This window comes from Indicator indicator, chromosome 4, assembly GCF_027791375.1.
Source record: "Indicator indicator isolate 239-I01 chromosome 4, UM_Iind_1.1, whole genome shotgun sequence".
Classification (NCBI taxonomy): Eukaryota; Metazoa; Chordata; class Aves; order Piciformes; family Indicatoridae; genus Indicator; species Indicator indicator.
In genome coordinates this window covers 5,433,686-5,447,414 of record NC_072013.1, presented here as the reverse complement: position 1 = coordinate 5,447,414, position 13,729 = coordinate 5,433,686, and the positions used below count along the sequence as shown (strand labels likewise).

Genomic DNA, 13,729 nt, shown 5'->3' with positions numbered 1-13,729 from the left:
AAATTAAGTCTTTCTTTCACGTGTGTTTAGCGTAAAATATTTGTGTGTGCTTGTATTGCAGGACTTTCTATGGGGAAGACATTAAAATGCATAACATGTGTGTAGATCCAGAGCCAGATGGCTGGATCTTAGATATGTATGGGGTTTTTTCCTTTGTGACTAGCATGCTGCTTCACTCTGAAATTATGCTGTAATGTAAAAAAGGAGGTTTTCTTCTGCAGTGGTGGGTTTGTGTGAGGTCCCTATCACTGGTTGGTGTGGAGGGCTGTAGTTGATAATCTACGAGTCTGTAGTACTTTGTAGTTACTAATGGTAGTGAACTGAAGAATGTGTTGATTTGGCCAGCTTCACCAGGAGGAGGGGAAGCCTAGTGGGAGCTCTGCCCCTCTCTGTTAGGCAAAGTGTGAGATTTCAGGACCCAGCTATCATTAGGAATGGCTCCAATTCTTCTAGCCAGGCAGTTTAATCACAGGGATCACATCAGACCACCCAGGCAAGGGCTCTGCCTCTATCTCTGCTATGCAGCAGTCAGTGCCCAAGATTCAGCAGCCAGGATTCCTTCAAACATGTTGACAGATCCATAGGAGTATGGGGCACTTTTCTCGTTCTACATTTTTCGTTTGGACAAAAGGTGAAAATTAGCAAGAAGCAGATTAGTTTGCTAAACCTTAGCACAGGGAGTGAGGAAGAACTGGAGTGGGCACTTTGCAGTGCTCCAGAGTAACCTTGTGGGAAGAACATGCCACAGGAATCCCAAAATAACAACCTTCAGTTTAGCATCAACTACAATGTTTGAACCTGCACCATGCCTCAGTTACCTCTCTCAATTACACAGAGTGGTACCCTGGCCTGCTTTGCCCCAGCAGAGGGAAAGTGCTACAAAGCAAACTGCCAGTGTGCCAAAACACTCTACAGGTCCTTCCCAGTGGGCATCAGCTCCTTTTGTTTCAGGCCTGAGCAACATGACCACTGCAAAGAGACCATGAAACTCAGGGTTCAGCAAATAATTGCAGAAATTTGGTGGGGATATTTTCCCCAATGAAGGGTCTTTTAGTGTTAGTCTCTTGCTTTGACTCAACTCACTTTATCTGAGTCTTAACCAGATTTACTTTCCTTATGTAACCATTTAGTTGGCTTTTACTTTTCCACTAATGATGGAGGAAGGGAAGTGTAAAGGAAAAAGACATCTCAGCGTAACTAGGAAGAGGAGTAAGAAGCCAGGAAGATGAAATCCAAGGGGATATTTTTCTTTCCTTTTTCACACAACTCATCCCTGCTGCAGGGCCCCATCTCCTCCATCCCCAGGCTGTTCACACAGGAGCTGGAATTTCTTTTAACACTGTGATCTGTGGCATCAGCAGATGAGGAAGCGAAAACGTCAGTGAAGTTTCTGCAGTGCTTGAATTGAACCCCTTCTGCTTTGAGACTGCAATGGGAATAGGAGCAGAGGATTTTGTTATGATGCAGCAACATCTGCAGATTGGCAGAGAGTCACCAAATGGGCCAGGCCGAGCAACTAGAACTCATGTTATGGGAAAGATTACACCCTGATCATCAAATGTTTGGCAGGACTGTGGCTTATCAAAATCACTCCCACTGGGAAGTTTTGAGGCAGAGAGTGCCTAAATGAAAGCCTGGCTTTTTCAGGAGAAGGGAGTTCAGCCATCCACAGCAGCAGTGCTAACTTGGGGTTGGGTTTTTTTCATTGTTAAATGGATACATACGCTGGAGACGCTACAAAGGAATTTGCAAGTTTGTCAGGTTTCCCAGGAATGTCTCTGGCAGGTCTTTGTCTGGAACGTTTTGTGGAGACTGGAACACTTGTGCTCTGTGTGCATATGTATATCCTGTAAACTGGTAAGCTTGGTGAGCCCAGAAGGAATGTCACAGGCCTTTGGCCAGATCGGCTTTGGTATATACACGCATTTCACACTTCCCAGCTGGTTAGCCCTGGTTTTTTCCTTTCTTCTGGCTGGTAGCTCATGCAAATTCAAATCTGGATGTAAAAGGAGGCTGTTTTAGCATCGAGTGTTGTCAGTATATCTACCCTGGGTAGCAAAAAGGTGGCCCTAGAAAAATCTGTTTGAATGACATGGTTTCTTCAAGGAATTCCTAGTATTTTGTGCCACTATTCAGACAGTGAATGCGTGTGAGTGTGTGTGTTTTACATATTTGTGGTTTGGGAAAGAGGCAGGTTAAGATCCTGTGATGTTTCCCATACTGGGATAACCTGTTGGATTCCAGTATCTTGATGCATTAAGGAAGACATGGCAGGGGGACTGTTTCCAATAGTACTGGAAGACTTGAGCGCTCTGTTAGACTGATTCATGCAAGTCTGTGCTAGATCACATGTACATGGGAGCTCTGGGGAAGCCAAGGAAATGCAACAAACAGACTGAAGAGGGGACAGATTAACAGTGAGCAGTGATGTTGTTGTAGCATCTAGGTAAAGTAATCTCTGAAAGCTGCAGGAAGGAAAATACAACTGAATAGTGCAGCAGAATTTATTCTTTTTTTAATGATTTGTTGTTAGCTCTTCCTCTCTGTTCCTGGGAATATAAGTATTTCACTGATCTTGAAAGCCTCAGGGCTATGTGTGTCTGAGAAAGGCTTGGCAGGTAAAAACACAGCGACTACAGAAGCCAAGTAATGGAAGAAAAAAATATTTCTTGTACAAGGTATTGGATAAAGATGTCATTGCTGGATGAACAGTTAGGAATTGAAAGGAAGATTAGAGGTTGACTTGGAGGGTCTTGAAGGAATCAAACTGGGCAAACTAGTGTCTGTGTACAAGAAAGCTCTTTAGGGTGTCAGGTAGTGATAGGACTAGGGGGAATGGATCCAAGCTAGAGGAGAGTAGATTTAGATTAGATTCTGGTCTGATCAGAGGTAGAGGAGCAATGATCTTACCTGTGTCTTGCCATCCTTGTCCAATTTTTCTTTAAAGGAAAAGGTTCCTCTGTGAACTGTTGCTGTTCATATATATCTTTGAAACTTCTTGATAGGGTACACTCTGCTGAGAACTTTGTGACATTAGGTCTCCTCCTCTTTGACTGTGAACTTTTTATCATATCAAAAGTTTTTTGGTAAAAGAAAAAAATAAAGTAGGCCTATGGTGACTGCATTTTTTTGGCATCTCTCTTAGTCTTGATCTTTGACATATGACTTGAACTCTGGACCTCCTTTCCCTCCTCACCAATCAGGACAATCCAAGTGGAAGAGTGAGATGTATGATCTGGAGAGGATGCAAGTGTTGGCTCCAAGTAAGAGAAATGGTCTCTAGATTTTGTAGATCTCCAGTCCCCTCCAGCACTTTATAGACTACAGCATATGACTGGGTTTTGGCAGAAAAACTTGCCAGCTGGGGAGTGTGAAGCAGTGCATTGCTTGCTCAGTATTGTAGCACACTGAGAATGAAGTTCAGGATCTGCTGTTCAGGATGTTGGTAATGAAAATTTGGGTCATTTTTCCACTCACTGCCAAGAGAGGCAGAGTAACAACTACGAGTGGTGATGTGCCCCTCTTCACCATGGTTGACTCCTGTCAAACCAGCAAGAGAAACACTCAGGCTTTTCCTGAACCCTTGGAGGCTGATCTGCAGCACTTTCTGGATATGTTGTTTGTTTGGGTTTTTGTTTGTTTCAGTTTTGGTTTGTTTGCTTTTTTTATTTTTTTTTGTCATCATTGACACTTAATGCTTTAGCTAATTTGAAACATTAGACAAAATCAAAATGAAGATATTTATTATAGAAAAGAGATTATTAAATATGACTCCTTACAAAGGCCTGTGGCGATGAGACAAGGGGCAATGGTTTCCTATAGAGAAGAGCAGATTTAGACCGGGTGTTAGGAACAAGTTCTTTACCATGAGGGGTAGTGGAACACTGGAACAGGTTGCCCAGGGAGGTGGTTGAGGCCCCATCCTTGGATGGGGCTTCAAGGTGAGGCTCGACAGGGCTCTGCGCATCCTCATCTAGTTGAGGGTCCCCCTGCTTCCTTCAGGGGGAGTTGGACTAGGTGACCTTTAAAGGTCTCTTCCAAGCCAAGCCATTCTATGATAATGGGAAACTGTTGGAAGAATAGTATAATGTGGAACAGAAGTGTGAAAGATACTAAGTTTCTCTTCTGATTCTTGCTTGTGATTTCTTAAAGGTACTATGCAGTGGATCTCTGTCAGTAGGTTGCTGTTTATTAGAAACAAATTCTATACTGGAGTTTTTTATTTCTTTCTATCTATATTTGTAGATTTAACATTTCCTACATAAATTGTAAAGCAGATGAAGAAGACTAAAGCCCTCAGCTCTTATATCCAGCACCTCTGGCTATCTGTGTTGTGACTTTGCTTTCAGTGTAAATTTTTATCAGAAATAAATTTCTCTTAATAAAACAACTCTGCAGAGACCAATTCTTTTAAGCTTATGTGTCTCTGTTGTCAAGAAAATAAATGTGTTGCGGTCATAAACTTACCTTGTAATGCTTGAAGTTTACTATTTCTTTAAAGTATAAAAAACACAACCAAAAAAGAGTATTTTGGCATTATAAAATAATTTGTCTTTTAGTTTATTAGCATTGTATTGAGCTAGGCATAACATATATGTGCTGTTAGGTTTTGTAACACAAGGGTCTGTTAGTTAATATGGTTTCTGACAGCTTGCATGTTCTTCCCTCCCCCATTTCTTGATGTTAGATAATAAATAGAAGTACATCAAGTGGGCTCTCTGCTTTCCATGAGAGCTTTTTGGGATTTATTATCCCATTGTGCTCTGAAGTCAGTGTTATGTTCAGCCTGTGACCTTTTTGCCTGTCTTCAGTAGTCTAAAATTTGTGACCAAACTTTATGAATCATTCTCTCATGAGAAATACTAGCTGTGTGTTAACTTGCCTTTTACAGACTCCATAGAGAACACGTTGATGTGAGGAGAGGTGTTTGAAAATAGGAGTGGTTGAAGCTTGCAGTGTGGTGTGCACACATCTCCTGACACGCTGTTAGTGTCAGGAAAAAATATACTGAAGTCCCATGCTGCTAGTGAAAAACAGAATGTTGGGGGTTGGAAGAGACCCAATTGAGTCCAACCCCCCTGCCAAAGCAGGATCACCTAGGGCGGGCTGCAAGGAATGCATCCAGGTGGGTTTTGAAAGTCTCCAAACAAGGAAGCTTTACAACCTCTCTGGGCAGCCTGTTCCAGTGCTGCATCACCCTCACGATAAAGAAGTGCCTCCTTGTGTCGAGGTGGAACCTCCTGTGTTCTAGCTTGTACCCACTGTTCCTTGTTCAGTCACTGGGAACAACTGAAAGAAACTGACACCTTCATCTTGGCACCCTCCCCTCATATTCATGGATGTTGCTAAGATCCCTTCTCTTCTCCAGGCTAAACAGCCCTGGCTCTTTGAGTTTTTCTTCATAGGAGAGATGTTGAAGTCCTGCTGTCATCCTTGTAGCTCTCTGTTGGATTCTTTCCAGCAGATCTTACCAAGCAGGAGAGTTTGAACTGTCTTGATACAACTCAATGTGAAAACTAACTTTATTCATGTAGATCTACGCTAACAGCCACCTTCCCTGTTGAGCTCCACTAGCCTGCCTTTCTTAGGTTTTGGTTTGTTTGTTTGTTTTTATTTGGGGGGAAAGGGAGTGGGTCTTTGTTTGCTTTGAATTGTTTTCCACTACCGCAGTTTCTGAAGCTGCCAACCATTTATGGAGATTTTGATATCTCCTTTGGTCCAGGTGCTATATGTTATCTTCTTTTAAGACAAAGTAATAATTGATTTGCCTCTTTAAAGGCAGTAATAGCTTCGTCAGGTCCACAGGAAGACCAGTGACTAGAAAATGAAGCCACTCTGAGCACAGATGTATCGAGGGCACCCCAGCAATCCACCAAGGCATCACCCTGGCAGGCTAATTATAGCAGCTGAAATGTCTCAGTGCGTGGCACAGTAACAAGCAGTAACACTCCTCCTGGTGGGCTGGCTGCTGCTAAACCTTATGCTCTTGCTGGTGATTCTCTCCCTCATTCTGAATCTCTTGCCTGCATTTAATCCTGCTGTAGTTTAAACACCTGTCTGTCTGGAATGTGTGAAATGTCCTTACTCTTCATGCTAAGCTATTTGCTCACCTGCTTTGCTTAGAAAGACACCTTTCAACTAAACAGGGATACAGTATTTGAGAGGAAAGCATATCACATTAATAGAGCAGGGATGGGGGGTAATTCATCAGGCTAAGTGGTTCTTGGTATCAAGATGAAGAGAGAAACTTGTATAAAGTCATCTTCATTTCATGCATTGGATGTGTTAGCAAAGCTGTGATCACTGTTGCTGACAAGCTAAGAATTGTATCTGTATCGTATTTCATTTACCATGTTGGTCTCTGTTTGCCTCATTTGCCAGTCATGTTTCTTTTCAGACAATAAACTCTTTGTGGCCAGAAACTGTCATTGTTAGGTATTTGTATAGCGCCTGGCACAGTGAGAACCAAACCTGCTGTGAGGCTTGCTGTTATTGCAATGAAAAAACTACAAATTATATTTCAATTCTACAGAAGACAACAACATTGAAGGGTAAGGTAGAATGACCAAAAGGAGGCTTAATTCTGTTTTATATATAAGATGGAATTCTGTTTTATATATAAGATGGGTAACACTTCCCCTAAAAATTTTTTTTAAATTGCTTGTAGTGTTATGAAACTTTATCCCTTTGGACCCACATTTTCTGTGGTTAATGTTTAGCTTTCACTTCAGGAAAGGTGAAGAGTTGAAGACAAAACAAGGCTGGAGAGGGAAACAAACAAACAAACGCACAGCCAACAACTAAAAAAACCAAAGCATTATGTACATTTTAATATCTATAGATCTCTTCTTGTAAATCTCTGGAATGGCAATTTAGGGTTTAAGATTTTGTCCAAGCTTTACTGCACAGTAACTATCTTAAAGCTTCAGGTGAAAAAATACTCAGTAGTTTCTGCTAGAACTTCCTATCTTCCTGGAGATTCCCTTCACACTGAGGATGCTGAACTGAATTTCTCTTTATTTGCTCCTTTCGAATACTGAGGCTTGAGGCCCCATTCCCCTGTCTTCTCAGTGACCTGGTCTGGGTTGGGAGCCTGCCTGACTGGAATGCAGAATGAGTGAGAATTCTGTCAAGGTGTGGAGAACAGCTAGGATAAGGAGGTTGTGAAATTTGAACCTGGACATAATTTGGGAGAGGACACTGAGGACCATTCAGGTGGAAGGACAGAAATGGAAGGAATGGCAGTGTAGAAATGTAGTCCAATGAAAAGCCCACGTTTTGGGACTGGGTGAGCAAAGAGGTTAGCAAAAGGAGCAAACTGTGCAGGGGAATAAAACTAGAACCACTTGGATATAGGAAATGTGAGAACTGCAAGTGGAGCTAAGAACAAAAGTATGAGAAGAAGATCAAATAACTGCTCCCATGGAAAGTTCCAGATCTGAAATGGTATGGCTCAAGTGCCAGAAGTAGTGGACAGGCCGGTGCTGGAAGAATGAAACTTGACTGAGCAGAATAAAGAGAATGACACCTGAAATATAGGAGCTGGGATTTACTTGGTGAGAATAACACAGACAAGGATCAAGAACAGGAAAGGAGAGAGCTGGGAAGGGATGAGATGAAAGTGGTTGCTTTCAGAGAAGTGGGCAAAAGCCTAGTGTATAACCACCCTAATCCTGTTCAGAACTTGAAGCAGGAGTTAAGATTCTGAACTTAAAAAAGCACTTAGATGCCTTGTACTGCTAAACAAGAGGAGAAGTGGCAACCCGCTGTGTTGCTGCTTGCAACTTTAGTTCGTGTTCCAGAGTTCAGACAGAAGATATGGTGTCCAGAGTTCTGCACAAGTCTATTGTAGGTGTGATTGTAGTGTATTGCAGGGGACCTGGCATTTCCTTGTTTTGAGGAATTGCAAACAAATTCTGGTGCAAGAGCATTAAGATCTCCAACCTGGAAATTTTCAAGCTATGCTTAAGTTAAGTCACACTTAAGTGATTTAACAAGCATCACCTTTGGGATCCAGAGCAGATGCAGATCTAGTTAGACTCTTCTATCTGTGTCTTATTGATTACTTGTCTTCCAGTTGCTGCAAAAGTGAGCAGGGGACAGTACAGATGGAGTCTCGCTTGCCATACGACCTTAATCTTGTTGCAGAACCAGGTCTGCTCTGTGCTCCTAAAAAGCAGTGTGTGCTCATGCAATTGAAGGCAGCCATAAAATAAATTCTGGCAATGCCTGACTGGGTAATCTTCACTTTTCAACCTTTGCAGTGTTTTGCAATTTTGATAAAATGCTTGTTTGGGTTTTATTCAAATGTAAACTAATACTTACATTACTGTAGCAGGTGCTCTTTCAGGCTATCTTCAATAAACCAACAGTGTCTGCTTGGAGAGTTCATTCTTTCAAGAAGAGAAGCAATGCAAGAAGAATGCTTAGAAAAAGAAACAATGGAATACATTTTATGTGCTTACTAACACAGAGATAATTTCTTTTATATGACAAACATAGACCTAACATGATTTTAGACTATCATTAAAGGGCATATTTGCTTGTGTGAACAGTTTGGAAGTTGTTGCCTGAGAAGTTTTTAATGTGTGGTAGAGTTTGGTTTTGAATTTTATATTCAAGGTTCATCTGCTGTTGGGCTGTGCCTGTAGGTGTGCATAGAAGAGGGGTAGAGAGACGACAGATGCATTTGGCTGGCTCAGTGACACAGCTCACAACAACGAGGAAGACTCTCTTGTCTCTGGCTAGGGGTAATATGAGCTGATAGCTTTTAATCAGTGCATATAGAGTTAATTTTTCACATGGCAGGAATGTGATGTTGCTTTGTTATGACAGGATTTTTGCCCCATCTTTGTTCTTCTCTCTTTTATTCTTCTGTGAATGGGAAGGTTGTTGTTTTAATGCTGGTACTTGAATTGATCTCAAGCATGGTGGCTGTTGGTGTCATCTCTCCCACTGCTTTATGCAGCTAGCACAGTTCTTCTGTATCTGAAGATTTCCCTTTTCTAGTGTCTTATTTATCATAGTACATGCTCTATCCAGTTTATTTAGTGACACTTTTTGCTCTTTTCTTTGCTTTTAACTGTTTCTGGTGTTTTCTTTTTTTCCCCCCCCTTTAGTTAACAAACCTGAACTTGGCAAGTGGAGCTGTAAGCAAGGGGAATGCAGCTGCCCCACAGAGCTACCGGTCACAACTCAACAAAAGAGGGTCATTGCAGGCTGTTCAGTCAGACACTCATATAGCTGACAAACAAGCTGTCCCTTCAGCAGTCAGGTAAGTTAAATTGGCTGCTTCAGCTTTCTGAAGAATACAATGCTCTCAGGAGCTGATTTGTAATTTGTATTTGGCTGCTTGCTCAGGAGATAACATCTAAGAGCATAGCACTCGTTCTTATCAGGACTACCCTGGAAATTAGACCTTTGAAAATAGAGCTGTGTTCCCAGAACTGACAGGTTCATGGTGAAATAAGGATATTGGATGAACACATAGAATGAAAGGGAAATGTCTTTCTCTTTGATAATTTCTTATCCTTGTATCTGTAAGTTTAGGGCCTATCTTCATGCTTTTGCTTTTAATATGAGGTTTAGATTGTTCAAAGGTAGAGCAGCATCATGCAGTGTTTGTAAAATTTCTTTTTCAGATGGCTTCTTTATGCTTTTTATTAAGTTTGGACATGTGAATTTGTATTTATGGCTGATACACTCATGTAGTTCAGGGCAGAGGACTGTGTTTCTGCAGTAAGCCCATTTTCCTGGGGTTGAAAGAACAGCAAGGTTTGCCCCAAGGATTCTGGATCTTGGAAGCGAAGAGCAAGACGGGCTTGCTGCAGTAGATTAGGCTGAATTCAGGCTGGAGATTTGAGTTCTTCCTTTGTCACTTAATTAAATATGATTTATTCCTTTGCCTAAGCCTTCATTTTTGTCTTTTAAAATAGAATGATGAGGCAGAGCTTCTCCAACACATGAGTTTAGGACTAGAAAGCACTGTGTACATGAAAATACTGATTCTTGTCACTGGTGCCTGAATGCTACTGCTGGAAGATGAGGGAGGAAGGCACACAGTGTGCACACATGTGACCTGAGTAGTCATCTTTTCCCAAATGGGTCCTTCAATAGGAGGATTGGAATGGGATTTGGTAAGCTCCAAGTAAAATTGTTCTTATTTCATCAGTCACTGCTTTTCATCCCGCCTAAAGAAGTGGAATGTGAGAAATGAATTCCTGGCCTATTCCTGTTCCAGCACAATGTTTGCCTCTGGGATTTTGAGTTGCTGAGAGGTGGCAGTGATTCTGCTCTTGGAGCCTAGCCAGGCTGGCTATTACCTAATCCAAATAAAGAACCTATCCAACAGGTGTAAACTGCCTTCCCCTCCTACATAGCTTGAGAGAGCAGCAGAGTGCAGGCTGTCCTACAGCATCCATTCCCTTTCTCAACTCTGCTTGCAGTACTGCATGGACCTGCCTAGCTGGAAAAAGGATTACTGACGGTCAAAATCCTCTGTTGCAGAAGTCACTAATTCACCATGTTGCTCTGAAACCATTTCAATTATATGTTACCTGTAGATCTGAGAACCCATCATTTAATGCCTGGAACTCAACTTTGAACAGCTTCCATGGCTGTGCCTCATCTAGCATTGTATGCAACAGGTTAATGCCTTTAGAAATTCTGTTTATGTCTTGTATAGCAGTCCAAAAGTATTTCAGAATTGTCCAGTCACAGCTAGTATTGATTCCATCTTCACGCCTTTTATGAACCATTTAGTCCTTCAGTACTTCAGTTGCTCTGTTTTTATCCTCAGAGTAAGGGACTGAAAGATGTCTTAAGTTTCTTTCCTGAGTTGCTTTCTCTTCATGAAATCTGGAAAAGAAAAAAAGGGATTCCTGAGGCAGTGCTGGATTACTCGGGCTATGAGCTTTTATTTAATGAGAGAATTCCAAAAGGAATATCAAGATTATGATATATGGGGGAGATGGCTATCTGGTATTGTAAATGCCTTTCCTGCTACTTGATCTGTTATATTGGAGCAAGCAGTTCATAGAGGGTCATCTGATGGGTGTCAGCCTGCGCTCGGCACTGGATGACTGCTGGAAGAAAAGCTTCCTGTTTTGTTCCATTAAGGTTTTTGTCTATCAGTTGTAGAATTCGGCAAGGATGGAAATGTTTTGTAAATGAGTCTCTTATCTGGCTTGTACTTGGCTCCACTTCAAACATCTGCCTCTGAAACCCAGTCCTTACAGGTTTTGTATGGCTCTCTGGTAAATCTAAGCCATTTTAGGGCTGCTAAGGTTGGTTTGAGAATTTCGTTTTGATGCTTGCAATCTATAGGATTCAGGCTATACTTACTGGCAACTTTACCTCCTTTTTAATTCCCATTCTCCCAGTACTGACTCATCTACATGTTTCTCAAAAGAAATTCTCCTTTCATTTGTTGAATTCTTTTGGCAATGTGAGATAAGGTGCCAAATCAGTAGTCTGCTCTCCAAAAGGAAAAGGATATCTTGAATTTGTTCTGTAGAAAACAGTTCTGAATATATTAAAATGTTTTTTTTTTTTTATAAATCTAAACTACTGTGCCTTCTGAGATTTTCTTAATGGGTTTTGTCATTTTCTATAAGCATTGGCACCGTTCCCACTAAAATGATTGTTTAGGCTGTCACTGTGCCCCAGACAAAGAATCCTGCAGGGCTACTCAAGAGGTGAGATGTTCCAAGTTGTACAGAGACTTACTTGTGACTACCTTAACATGGCTGCCAGTCTCTGCCACGTTTGCTGCAGCCCTGCCTTTGTTTTTTGTCTGTGGCTCACTGAGGGTATGCCAAATCTGCTCTCTTTCTTTAAGCCTAGTCCTGTCTCAGTGCCCTATTTCAATTCTATCTGAGCTTCTCACTATACCCATCAGACAAGGTTGTCATCCTTTTACATTCTGTTGTAAAGGCACTAAATGTGGTTACGTATTTTGTAGCGGAAGTATTTAACATTCCTGTATACAATTTTTATCACATTTTAGTGATATAAGCTGTGAGGACAGCAACTACGAAAGTGATTCCTTGTTGTGCATTGAAACTAATTTCCAAGCACTGAAGCCAAGACCTTTCTACAACTGCTGTTAAAAAAGCATTCTCTTGAAAGCATTCTCAGTTGCATAATAAAGGTCAGATGCAGGTGTTCAAAAGAATGAAGCTTATTGATTCAGAACCTAAACTGTTGAGTATCTGTTGGCAAATAGTTCCATAATCCTTACTGGTGGGGACAGTAGATGTTCTTGTATTCTAGCACTGGAATCTGCAACTTCATGTCACTTGTTTTTTGAAAATGACATGAATTTCACCTCAAAAAATAACTTAGTCTGCAGGTCACTTAATCTCCAAGACCTGGACCAAAGTTAGTGAGAAAGATTTCTTTCTAACTAGTACAGATTTCTGTATTTTTAGTGGGTAACTTGGATTGAATAGTAGGCATCCTTGCTCACATTCATCTTTTAGAACTCATATGGGCAGTTGGCAAGAATTCATCAGTGAAATGGTCAGTGGTTTTTCAAACCTCTGTTTCATTTTTCTTTCATAACATCTTTCTCAAACTTAAAGTGCATAGTTCTTTTAAAGTACTCTGCATATTTTTTCCCTTGGACCTTCTGACAGATTTATCTAGCTTGGTTAGGGCAGATAGGCAAGCAAGCTTCCCAGTCATCTATCAGAGGGTAGAATGGCAGTCCAAATTATACCAGACAGCCTGGGAGGGCTACTACAGTCAGAAATGAAGAGATTATCCTCTTCTCAGTGCCTGACATGCCTGAAATACCTCTTAGCTTATAATTTCAGCCAAGATGCTCAGGTTCATTGAGAAATGATGTTTTGTTGGCAGGCTGTCTAATCTGGGTTAAACTTCATAAACCCAGACTTTTACAGTTGTCTCATCTAATGCTTTCTAAGTTTAATTTGCTCTGTCATTCTCAATGATAGTAATAGTGGCAGCTGATCAGGGCTTCACAGACTGTGTGCACATACCTGCTGTATGTCCAGGTTCCCAAACAGGTTCTGCCTTGTGTGTTTTCATTTTTCTTTGCCTTAAAGTATCAAATAGGGTGGGAAACTAGGAGATGCTTCCCAGACATTTGGCACCTGAGACTTTTGGGAACTCCAAACAGTATGTATGCCTTGGATCTGGAAATATCTGATGTGCAGTAAGCCTGCAGCTTTTTGAAGAAATCAAGCTTCATGCCCATTCACAGCATAGAGTATTGACATAGCAGGTGCTTCTGGGTCACATTGCATATATTACTGTTTATGTACAAACCAGCTGAAAATACGGGTGCAGGAAATCTACTTTAAAACATTAACTTTTCCTGTGCCTTTTCTAATACCAAGTATATATTAATTTGTATCCCAAAATTTGATACAGAAACATGATTGTTCATTCCACACACTTGCACACTCCAGCTTTGTATCTCCTGACAATCTTATACTGCTTTTACAGTTTCTAAAACCATAACCTCCTTTTTAATCATTGGCACTCTTAGCCTCTGCTGGGTAGAGGATGCTTTTTATCTTCCTTCCCCACCTAGTGTTTACTACTACTTCATGTCAGTTTTGTTTACTGCTAAGGGTACAGATGTTACACGTTCTAGGTTTCAGATGTTTTGCTTTAATCATACTAATATATATTCTTTGGATTTGTGAGGATATGGAAGAGTCTCTGATCTCTTTTGAGAGTTCGTTCTGTCTGGTGCAAG

General features: G+C 41.1%; 1 protein-coding gene across 1 annotated transcript in view; it reads left to right on the top strand.

Moving 5' to 3' along the window:
• Positions 1-13,729, top strand: part of TTLL5 (tubulin tyrosine ligase like 5) — a 118,741-nt gene that overhangs the window by 58,175 nt on the left and 46,837 nt on the right. Inside the window, exon 30 of the mRNA XM_054400474.1 lies at positions 9,120-9,274. Within this exon, the coding sequence (XP_054256449.1) occupies positions 9,120-9,274 (155 nt within the window). The remainder of the gene's footprint in view (positions 1-9,119; positions 9,275-13,729) is intronic.